We start from the raw sequence: 11,614 nt of genomic DNA, 5'->3' as shown, positions 1-11,614 counted from the left end.
ATGTTTCAGGGATAACTTCCAATTTCTCGGTATTTTTATTGATTTTCAGGGAAAAAGCATATTTTGATGCATCTTAACTTTTATTATTATTATTTTGAATCATTTATTCATATAAAAATTGTTAACTCAAAAATGTATTGGCACTATACAGCTTTATAAAGAAGAAATATTCAATTCGTGCCCTGTCAAAAAATATTTAGAACAATAAAATTCCAAAAAATTCTTTATACTATTTCTAACTTAATATTAGTTATTACATTAAATATTTAAGTGTTAAGAGCATTCACTTACTGCACTATAAGTATCATGTTTGTACTTGAGGTGCTACAAAATTTTTTAGCGCATAAAGTCAGCGCATTGTTCATACTTTTTGTCATTAAAATTTACTTCTTCCCTAAAAATCAACAGTTAAATATCTAAACATCATCAAAATTTCGTATTAATAATTTTTAATTTTATTCAAGGATCTTCCTGAAACATTTAAGTATTTATAGATTATCATGTAATTTTAACACCATTACTTATTAATACCATAACAATTACTAAAAAAAGTAGTAAGTATTGATAGAAAATAAATAAATTCTTTTTTATGCATTTTGTTTCTCATACATATTCAATAATTATAATTAATAATATCATTCAAAATAAAATTAAATCATTCTAAATGGCAATGAATTTACAAAATAATCTATCATAATAGGAACTAAGTGTAAGAATTAACTGAGTATTATCGAAACAAATAATTTTTTTTCTTGAATAATTGAAATGAATCTCAAACGATAAAAGTATGCTTCATCATTTCACTAAAATGTCAGCCCCTAAACGCTTGAAACTCTATTTTCATCTGATGTTCAATATCATATCATTTAACAGCTCAAATGTATCATTAAAAATATATCCTGAAATAAAAAATCAACTAACTTTGCAAATCTAACTTAAAACTTATAAAAATACAAATTCACCATCCATTCACCATCAAATGTTCTCTTGATAGACAATAAATACGTAACCTTAGGTATTTACCCTTAACTTATTTACGCACAAAAAGCTTAAAAAAACTATGAAATGAAATCAAAGTTTCATGCATATGAAAAATTCATAAGTGCTTACTTTGGAAGTCATGTTTCGATTATTCATCCATAATCAGATATTCTAATGATATCGCATTAAAAATCAGATAAGAGTTAGTAGTTTCGGGGATCAATCATTCACCCTATTCAAGTATATCCAATTGAATTTTCAGATTTTTCATATTGATAAATATACTATGCATTTAGTACATCATATCATCTACAATACAATCAAAAAATTTTTTTATAAATATTTTTCTATTGGTTGTGAAAGTACTTGATTATTGTATATATTTACAGTGTATAAGTAAGTCTGATAGACCGATTGTCAAAGTGGATACAATGTATGTTTAGAAGCAGAAGCATAGATCGGTGGATAATTTTCTTTAGAAAAATTAAAAAATTCTTATAAGCAGCAAAAAACAAATAAATTTCTTTGATTTTATAAGAATTTGAAGTTCGAAAGGATACTTAAATTTTTTTTTTAATTCTTCATACCTTTAAAATCTTTTTTGAGAGTTGAACTATTTCTTTTGCCTGCTATAATGCAGCTATTTGTACAATCATTTGCTGCCTACTTTGCTTATAAATATTTTCCTTTCATAAATATTTCATGAAATTTGGTGTTTTTACACAAATCTGTTTTTGTAAAGCAGCGAACTTGTTCGATCCACTAGTGGTTAAAATCATAATCTTAGCTACTATAAGCTAGTTACTAACATACTTTTGAAAGCTATTATTTAAAATAATAGTACTTTACGATGCGATTGATAAAAGTAACATTTTATGACATGGCCATAAGGATTCTCTACGCTAAGTCCCTAAACGACGCAGAGCCGTAAGGAATTAGTTACAACTCTTGCATCGAAAAGTGCTATATTGAACTCGAATGTTGTACCAATTCACGAATGAGCTAAATCAAGGATTTGTGCAGATAACTTATTTCATCAGGCAAAAGTAGTTTACTTAACTGTCAAAAAAGGTTTCAAAAAGGAAGAAATATCCTAAACTATAAAAACCATTTTTTCCAAAAACTTTTGCTCTCTTTAATTCATAAAGTATATTATCACAACCACGTAAGTTTTTCAGAATTTGAAGTACTTCAAATTCAGTTATATTGAAATTTTTTTCGTGGTAAAACTCATCGACAAAACAAAAGCACTTGAAATTGTCAATTCTTGACGTTTCTGATACTTCATCATTTTATGCTTTATGTAGTAACATATGTACTAAAGACTTTTTATATGGGAAGAACATTGTCATTTTGCATTTTTTCGCAATAGATTAGGCTCTGATGTACATATTCTTTTAGATATTATCAGGTAGAACACGATTATGTGATTAGAAAATACAATAGATCTTTCACAAGGTTTATAACAATTTCATAGTTCTAGTAGAAAAAGGCGCAGTTTTCATTGTCTCTTAAAATCATTATCATAGAAGTACAATCTATATATAATAAGATTTATGTATGATGTGAAAAGGAGGATAGCTTTTGTTTTTTTATAGTTATTCGAATAGACGAATATACGTTGATCTACATTATACTCAATATGTCTTCCTCCCTTATTGTAGGCCGTGATTCAATTTTTAGAGATGTTTTATTTGTATATTTACTTGTTTTTTTTTGCGATTTTTGACCGAAGATTCATCGCAATCGCAAAGAAAATTGCTAAATTAATTTTAATTGAAAGACTAAACCAAGACGATAAATTTACTTTATACATTATTAAAACTAAGTAATTCATTTGCAACTCATCCATTGATCTGAAATAATTATCTTTTCTACTGTATTGTAGAAAATTATTTTTCAATGATGAATTGACAAAAAGATTGTATATAAGTAACATCCGTAAACTTCATACATACTAAAACATGTAAAACAGCAATATAAATTTTTTACGCTCGATAAATTTTGCTCTTTATTTACTTATTTGAGTTCAATTATTATATTGTTTTTGGAGTGAAACAAAGCTTTTGAGTTTTTCTAAACTTTAGGCGGGTCAAAAGCGAAATTCACCATTCTTTTTAATTTTTTGCCCATCAATTCGCATATTTTATAATATTTATGAGTAAAATTAATTTTTTAAACTTGTAATTAAATGATCGCTTGTATAATGTGCTTAAAGTTGGTTCTAATCGCCCAACTTCTTTCTGAAATTTTAAAAAACTTGAGATCAAATAAATTTAGTTTACTCATTTTAGTTGATATATCAACTACAAAATAATTGTATAATTTCTAAACATCGATAAATTACTGATACACCATTTTTTCTAAGAAGTAATTTTCAAATATTGGCCAATAATATTTGCCTTTATGAAATCAGTAATTTCATCCTCCTTTTAGGAACTCGACCAGCAAGTACCGAGGACCAAAATTTTAACGACGACTCTTAAGTATAAATATATATTTACTAAAAATAAATTCGATGAAAGTCGAAGCATTTGTACGTATAGTTATTTAAAATTCTGACATCTTTCAAGTTAGGCCTCATTCACAATAGTTGAAATGGAATACATCGGTAATCGCTTCAACCCAGTCATTAACCGATTATTTACGAACTTTTTTGTTGTTTATTTGGTTATTCAATTTATAAAGCTATTTGTGAGCGACGGCAGAAAATGTATTGTTCTCTCGTGCGATGATCAGTCGAATCCCCCTTGGCTGGATCAACCAGCAAATTTATGATGCAGTTAAGCATCAGATGTCGATTGAACATCGCAAGTTTGTACATTCTGGATTAACATGTTAATCATCATCAATTTTTAGGAATTAATTCCAATATTATCGGGAAAAATGGACTCATTTTTTGCATGTGACTTAAAAATGCATCTTTTATTCTTCTACGCGTTCGCTTAAATCACCCTGATTGAATTTTTAGGAAATAAAACTTTTTCACTAAAATACGTTATATCCGGATTTGGCTGTCGCACCCTTGCCTGTGATGATTATTTAGTATTCTAGTGTCTATTCGGCGACAAAAATAACATATAATATTATTGTCTGCGCTGAAGCGAACACAATATACATAGATATACAAATATAATTTATTTTGGTCGCCAAAATGACAATATATAGTATTGTTCTCTCGTTGTTACATACAACGACAGTATTACTGCCGGAATAAAAAAACTAAAAACGCTACATTCATAATTTTTATGCTCGATTTCTTTAATAAATATTTGATAGAATCTCGTTATTAGATGTTAAGAGTAGAAAAATTAAAAATAAAAATGTTCTATACTTATTAAGTTGGTTTTCTCTGAACATGCATAGTCTTCTACAGATGAATTTCTCGGTGGCGGACAGTTAGTCTTCGAATCTACTAGGCCGATCTTTACGAAATTTAGCACACTTCTTTATCATTAATCAAATGTTGGTATATTATTCTGTCTTATAATTTAATGAAGAAGTGTGTAAAATTTGGTAAGGATCGTTCGAATAGATCCTTAGATAAACAATCCGCCAGTCAAAAAACATCTTATCGAGAAAAACGCGTTTTCAATTGCACGGTTTACGCGCTTGCGCTTAATCCTTAAATTGATTCTAGATAATTCTAGAAAGAATAAAAAATTCAAAAATGCAACAGAAAAACTGACTCTTTGAAGATTCATTTCGGTACTGGCCTAATAAACCTTTAATATGCCATGTCTAAAGAACACTAAAAGTACTTTAAAAATGTATCTTTACTTTAAAAATGTATCTTTGAATAAGCACTATAAAATAAAATGAGACTTTATGCAAATAAGTTTACAAATAATAGTCAATCCCTTACTTTTTCTCGATTCTTAAAGTATTTCGTTGTCATCCATTTAGTATTGTCAACGCTTGAAACTTGTTGAAGAGACCGAACACATTAATTTAGGCTTTTATGAATTTGTTACCAATCGAATGAGACGAGCATCTAGGGTGAAATTTTGATGCAGGTAAAAAATATCGTGTATCTACGGTCTAGGTTCAAGGTAAGGTCGAACTAAATTAATTCATAACTACAACGCGATTTCATCGAAAGGCAAGGGTGAAATGAACATGTTAGCGCATAAAGTAAATCAGTAGACAAGCGCTGCTATTAGAGACACGTAGACAAATCAAGAGACAAATTTGACGACGGACTCGTTCTCGTCCTTGAGTAAAAGACTCAGTCTGAGATCGAGTTCGCCGGCTTCGAGAGCCCATTTTTCCCGCAACCATCAAGGAGAGTCAGCAGTTTGGGTGCCAAGCGTGTGAATGGGGAAAAGACGATACCAGCCGATGGTCAATCTCGTCAATGCCAAAGAATCGAGTTCGATCTCAGCCCCACCCAGGCCCTGATTGCTCTCGAAACCCTGCTTCTTTTCCCAAAGCATAACCAGCAAATTGCGCCCGAGCGCGTCACAGCTCGGATACTTGAGCGTCTGGCGGAACTGGGGATTGCGCGAGTGCCGCACCACCCGCGTCTTGCGCTTGTGCAACCAGCGCTCCTCTGCTCGTAGATAAGTTTTTATGTAAGTATCTGAAACAAGTCATAGGAATAACTGAATGAGCGTCCATAACAAAGTACAAATAAAATACTATGAAAACAGGGCTCCAAAATCAATTTATGAGCTTGTCAACTAGTATATTAACCCTATAATTTAGCGCAAAATTTAAAGAAACTAGATTTAAAACGAAGAAAATAGCATTTAAATTTTTACCCGGCTCTTCAGCATCTTGTTGGCAGATATCTTTGGCAGAAATCACTTCAACCTCAAGATTGCCTTTGCTTAAAAAAATGGCTAGCTGAACTTTACCATTATTTTGTCCTAAAAATAAATTTAATTATTCAAGTTTGATGTTACAATGTTTCATTACTCAAATAGTGTTTCTATAAACTCCCACCTTTTGGCACTTTATAGCATTTAGGAGCAATCTGTCCGGGTCCAAGATCTAAATCAAGTCCATTTTCCGTCTTCATTGACTGACTGTAAAATCGTTGAATGATTTCAAAAATTAATTATAACAAAATCATTTTTCTTTATACTTGAAATTCTTACTTCCATTTCTCCTCCTCATCTGATTCGCTATTCATACGATCATAATCGTAATGTCTTTTCATTTCCAGAACGCTGCTCTCTCTACGGTCTGTTCTTCCTATGAACAATTTATATCATGTATTAGTAATGGCTAAGTATACTTTTAGCTTTATAGAATTCGTAAAAGTTATGTGCAAACTTTTATTCCGAAAAAATTGATTGAATCCTTATTATAATCTCTGTTTGAATGAAGCATCATTTGCCAGTTCTATACAAACTATTACGATATTGTAATAATGACAATTAATAAGCGCGATGCATTAAATATAGCTTTGTCGAAAAAAGTTTCTATACTTTTAATTTCAACGAAATTTTTCTCAGATATTAAAATAAAAAATATAGTAATGATAATATGAATAGGTGTAAATTTAAATCAAGTTTATTTTGTTGTAATGATATTTAATAAATGAGACGGTGACACAATTTTTATATATCATTGATTTTTGTAACTAGTTTGGTACTTTAAAATCATTATATGATATTATTTAATATGTGATTAAGCTATCTTTATTTGTCTCAATATGCAAATTCTAAATTTTTACATAGTAACTATAGCTAACTACATTACTATTTAATCGCTATACATATAAACATGTACTATTATCGATTAAGTTTTTATCTGTAAAAACAATAATGAAATACATTAATACTCAAGGTGCTAATAATCTAACATTCGAATGCATAGGTACCTCTAAACTAAGTGATAATAAACTAATTATTTATCCTGTGAATATTAATTTAAAAATGCGGAAATTAAACATTCATATGAAAAATGATATTTTATTGTACTATAAGCTTACCTTACATGGAAGTATTATTGATAATTTGCCAAATTATCACAGAATTAAAAAATAATGAAACAAAGTTTCAAATAGTCTTACGTTTATTAGTTCAATCAAGTATTTTCGATACATAAAAATTGTGTTCAACCATAATTTTTCAATCAAATGATCATGGATATTAACTGTACGAAAAAATAAAAGGCTTGGATACACAAAGAAATTAATAACTTACAAAAAAATTAAAACCACAAAGATTAGGCAGTGCATATTATATGTAGTTATATATATATATATATTTTAAATTTAGCATAGATCATAGCGTAAATAAACTTGAGAACAAGTTTACCATCACGAAGCTACGTTATTATGAGTTCAAGAGCTTCCACAAAATAAAGTTAATGAAAATAAATAAGGTCTCTAAACTAAGCTCTACAATTTATTAACATCATCGAGCCATCACATCTACATTGCTAGAATTTAAACTATTTTTTCAAACTTTTCATGAACAAAAAGAAAACACTTTCATTATCATATACTAAACTTCTCTTTATGTAATTTATTGAAAAGTAGCTTTCAATTTTGGCTCGAAGATTTTACTCTTACCGAAACAATAACAGCAGCTAGCAATATATCTGTAGAACATCTGCAAAATTAGCTGAATACATGTACGATTATAATGGAAGAGTTGAGCAAAAAAGTATATTGTATTAAGTTTTTTTTATTATTGAGAGGAGATAAATGTAATAGGTAAAAATATTATGCATATGCTAAACAATAAAACGCTTGTAAAATCTGACATAATAGGTAAACTGTACGTGTGTACTTAGGAAAAATATATAAACATAAATAAGTAAAACGATAAAAGTTTCCTGAAACATCTATAAACAGAAAATTATTATAGTTTAAAACTCGATGTTTAATTTTTTTACTCTTATACGATTTCTTTATGTATTTCTTTATCCTTATTTTTCAAATATATTATAACTAATATTGTTATTATTATTTTTATTATTATTGTTATTCATTCACACGCAAAAATGTTTTCAACTTCAGATAGAAATTTGATTCAACAACTAATCAGATAAATTGATATTTTTGCTATAAGTATCTAAAATTTACAAAACGTTCAAACACTCATATAATAATACATCTGTAAAAAAGAAAATTACATCGTCGACTATGAATGCAAAGCTTATGAGTTAGATAATGTTAAAAAGATAAGTAGATAAATCTGGATAATAAAAAGTTTTTTCATCAATATTTTTTTCTGAATAAAATTACAAATAATCAATCTTTTTTCATTAAAAATAATCTTCTGTACATTGCATGAAAAGACAAAAAATATCAAGAGTTGAGGATACAAGTCGGGAATGACTAAAAGTTGGATGAGGGATTTAAAAAAAAGATAGAAAGTCAGATAAAAAGAGAAAAAGAGAGAATAAGAGAAGAGAAAAGAAAGTGAATCTTACCAGATGCCCTCAGCGTCGCTCGTAATTGACTTGCCAGTGTAATTTATCGGGGTGTAGCGTGCGGTGAAGGGAAGGAGGCCGATTTAGCGGTCCTCGGAGAAACAGGCTCGCACTGCCACACAGTTACTGTCGGGACTACAATGGACGCTGCCGACGTTTTGCAATTTTTGTTTTGTTTGGTTTTCTTTTCGTCATATCAGTTTTTTTTCATGATATAATGTCATTGCCAGGTCAGTCCATCACCGTTTTATAATAATGATGATGATATAATAGTGATTACATTCCGTTCATAATAATGGACAATAGAATAATGCGGATCGATGGTTTTCAGACGTTTAACGGTAGATATATGGTGTCACAGTGGTTCAGTAAATAGTTAGAATTACAGAATGTATGTATATTCTTTATTTGAGGTTCGCATCGCGTATTACGACCGAGCGAACACCGCATGTAATAGCGCAACAGTAGAAAGATACACTGAATGAGGATTCATGATTTTTGATTGAATGCACATATGCAACGAATGCACCTTGTTTGAGAACGACGTAAGTGAGTAAGTCAGCGAGAAAATGATAAACTTCTCGATTTAATTGATTTTTAGACATTCGTCAAAAATAATTGACGATAACAACATAAATACAGATAGATGCAATCAAGTTTAAGATACAGTGATAAAGAGAAAAGAAAACAGCGTCTAAAAGTTTTTTTATAGAGCGACAGGACGTAAAAGTGTTGTAAAATGAAAAATTTTTTTTCATAGTAAACATTCAAATTATCTACACTCAATACATTGATTTTCATTTAAATTCATTTTAATACATATCTACATATGTGAAGATATGGGTAATTATCAAATAAGGAGGAAAACTAGATGTTTCGACTCGTACAAATATCTGATGGTCCAATTAAATTATTTGAGTGCATTTTCTGTATGTCTACTACTTTTTTATAATTTTCCCATGTTTACCGAACCAAAATAACGCATGTCACGCATTGTAACGCATTGTAAGGAGCATAAGTAATTATTATGAAAAATTAATTAGATCATCGATAGCTTTCAAAAAAAAATCAGTAATGACACCTGTGAGAAGATCAACTCAAGTTCAGTTTAAAAAAAGTAAGAGGATCCATAATTGTTGAAAAAAAAAACAAAGGATAGAATTCGAAGATATCGAGAAAAATAAGATTTCTATCAATGTACATTTACTGACCGATCAACTCTTTACATTAGTCATATTATGTTAATTTTACTATCAATGAAAATGGCGTTATTAAGTCACTATTGTAATACTTGTTTTTTAGTTTTTATTAGATATTAGATAACATATTGATATTTTATTTTCGTGTAGTTTAATCATTAAAACTTTTTTCTATCTTCAATTTCAAATCAAATAATATATATCACCTACTTTATTTTTAAATTTACTTAGTCCCAAATAGTTATAGAGATATTTTATTTTTTTGATAATTACCCATATTCAATCAGTAAGTTTTTTGCCTGACTTGGTTATTTATACCCCTTATAATTATATTCATTTAAATTACGAAAGTTCAAAGAGATTTTATATTTCAAAAGTAAATTCAATAGATGAATAACTAGTCAGTATATTTTAAAGTGGAAAATCAACTTTACTGCGCGCATTATAAATTAACTTTATAGCACTGCGTGGCATAAGTTCACATCTATGGCACGCTTTTCGGTGGCATAAGTCGCACATTCTGGCACCGCTGCGTTCGCATCACACTCGCATACGCTCGTGCGCTAACCTCACTTCGCGCTACCAGAAAGTGCGACTTATGCATCGGAAAAGGGGACATAAATGTGAACTTTGCACAGTACTATAAAACGTTGTTCGATACTCGGGCCATAGGGGACACTTTTCGGCCCAGCTATTAGGACCCTCGCTGCGCTCGGGCCCTAAACTACGCCGTGCCAAAAAGTGTTACTTATGGCACTTGTATCGAAAATTACTATTATGGTAGAGGTTTGAAGATTATTTTTTGCTGTTTACCAAAATTATTGAATTTACTCGTCCAAAGTTAAAATGTGAGTATGTAAAAATACTTCATCAATTTAAGCAAAAAATTGTGTATATTTCATTATTTTTTAACAAACCGAGGAATTGAAGTGTGGACTGAAGACGAGTAAAAAGTAACATATTCCAATTATTCCAATGTATTCTATTGTACAAAATTTGTCAATCAAAACACATTTTTAAATAAAAATCCAATTGGAAACGGCTCATTGATTGTTTCATTGTTCTACATGCACTCGTGTCTATATACAAATGTGTGATTTAAGTAATTTTTCATGTTTTTGTAAAGAAACGACAAAATTCGATGAAAGATGCACAGTAAATATTGTCCCACCAGCGGAGTATTTTAGCGACATTTCAAACAAAATAACTACATTTAAATAAAACAACTGGCTCGTAGCCAAGTAGTCAGAAACTTTTTTCATCGGTTGAAATCCGATTTGTTTGAGTGACATGCAATTGTACAAAAACCGTTCCATTTGAGCGCTTGATAAAAAATATTAAAGTTTGCCTATCAAGTAATGATTTGATTTTTGGCTAACACTTTTTGACAGAGAATTAAAAAAGATCAATTTCATTAATTCTATGAATTTTGACTCTCATTAAATTTACATCTCTACTTAAATACGAATACAAAACGTGCACTTAGTAGAAAATGAAAATCAATTTTATGTTTTACACCATTTGCAACAATATTGTGATTTAAGACGCTGACAGAAATTTATGAATTTTGATTAAATTACTGACAAAATAATGACAAAAAGATGTAAGAAAAATGTTTCCAAATAAATGGACGAAATTATATAAGAACCAATTATGATCTCGGTAATGCAAGTTTCCTAATATTTTTTCAAGAGATTTTTCTGATTTAAGGAAGCGGGTATTTTCAGAATTGACCATTACAACAGTACACATGGGTTTACCACTTACATGAAAACTTGATGTAGCCTTGGTTGAAGATTTGAAGATCTCGTTCACTTAATAAAGTGCGATAACGACAAGTTTGGAAGTTGATATAAAATTCATAATAAAAAGTAAAGTGTGAAAATTTGAAGAAAAAAATTGAGTTTAAATATAAAAGTGACGTAATAGAGAATACATTGTGAATGAGTTTCTATGAACTTTTCTTATTGAAGCAGTTTACGAGCATAGAAATACAAGTTATCAGAAAAATTAGGTATGTAAAACATAAGAGAAAAAAACTT

At 29.4% G+C, this 11,614-nt stretch overlaps 1 protein-coding gene across 4 annotated transcripts in view; it reads right to left on the bottom strand.

Moving 5' to 3' along the window:
• Positions 1–613: 613 nt before the first annotated feature.
• Positions 614–11,614, bottom strand: part of LOC106651596 (regulating synaptic membrane exocytosis protein 1) — a 68,191-nt gene continuing 57,190 nt past the window's right edge. For 3 of the 4 annotated variants that reach the window (XM_023462286.1, XM_014370170.2, XM_014370171.2), the window contains 4 exons: positions 6,084–6,180; positions 5,929–6,011; positions 5,745–5,852; positions 614–5,563 (listed from right to left, as the gene is read on the bottom strand). In XM_023462286.1, the coding sequence (XP_023318054.1) occupies positions 5,262–5,563; positions 5,745–5,852; positions 5,929–6,011; positions 6,084–6,180 (590 nt within the window). In that variant the 3' untranslated portion in view covers positions 614–5,261. Of the gene's footprint in view, positions 5,564–5,744; positions 5,853–5,928; positions 6,012–6,083; positions 6,181–8,373; positions 8,521–11,614 lie in introns of those variants that run through there. The other variant, XM_014370172.2, reaches the window with a different exon arrangement.

The sequence above is a fragment of the Trichogramma pretiosum genome, unplaced genomic scaffold, assembly GCF_000599845.2.
Source record: "Trichogramma pretiosum strain Unisexual culture from Peru unplaced genomic scaffold, Tpre_2.0 scaffold9, whole genome shotgun sequence".
Classification (NCBI taxonomy): domain Eukaryota; kingdom Metazoa; phylum Arthropoda; class Insecta; order Hymenoptera; family Trichogrammatidae; genus Trichogramma; species Trichogramma pretiosum.
This window is presented reverse-complemented; position numbering and strand designations above follow the sequence as displayed.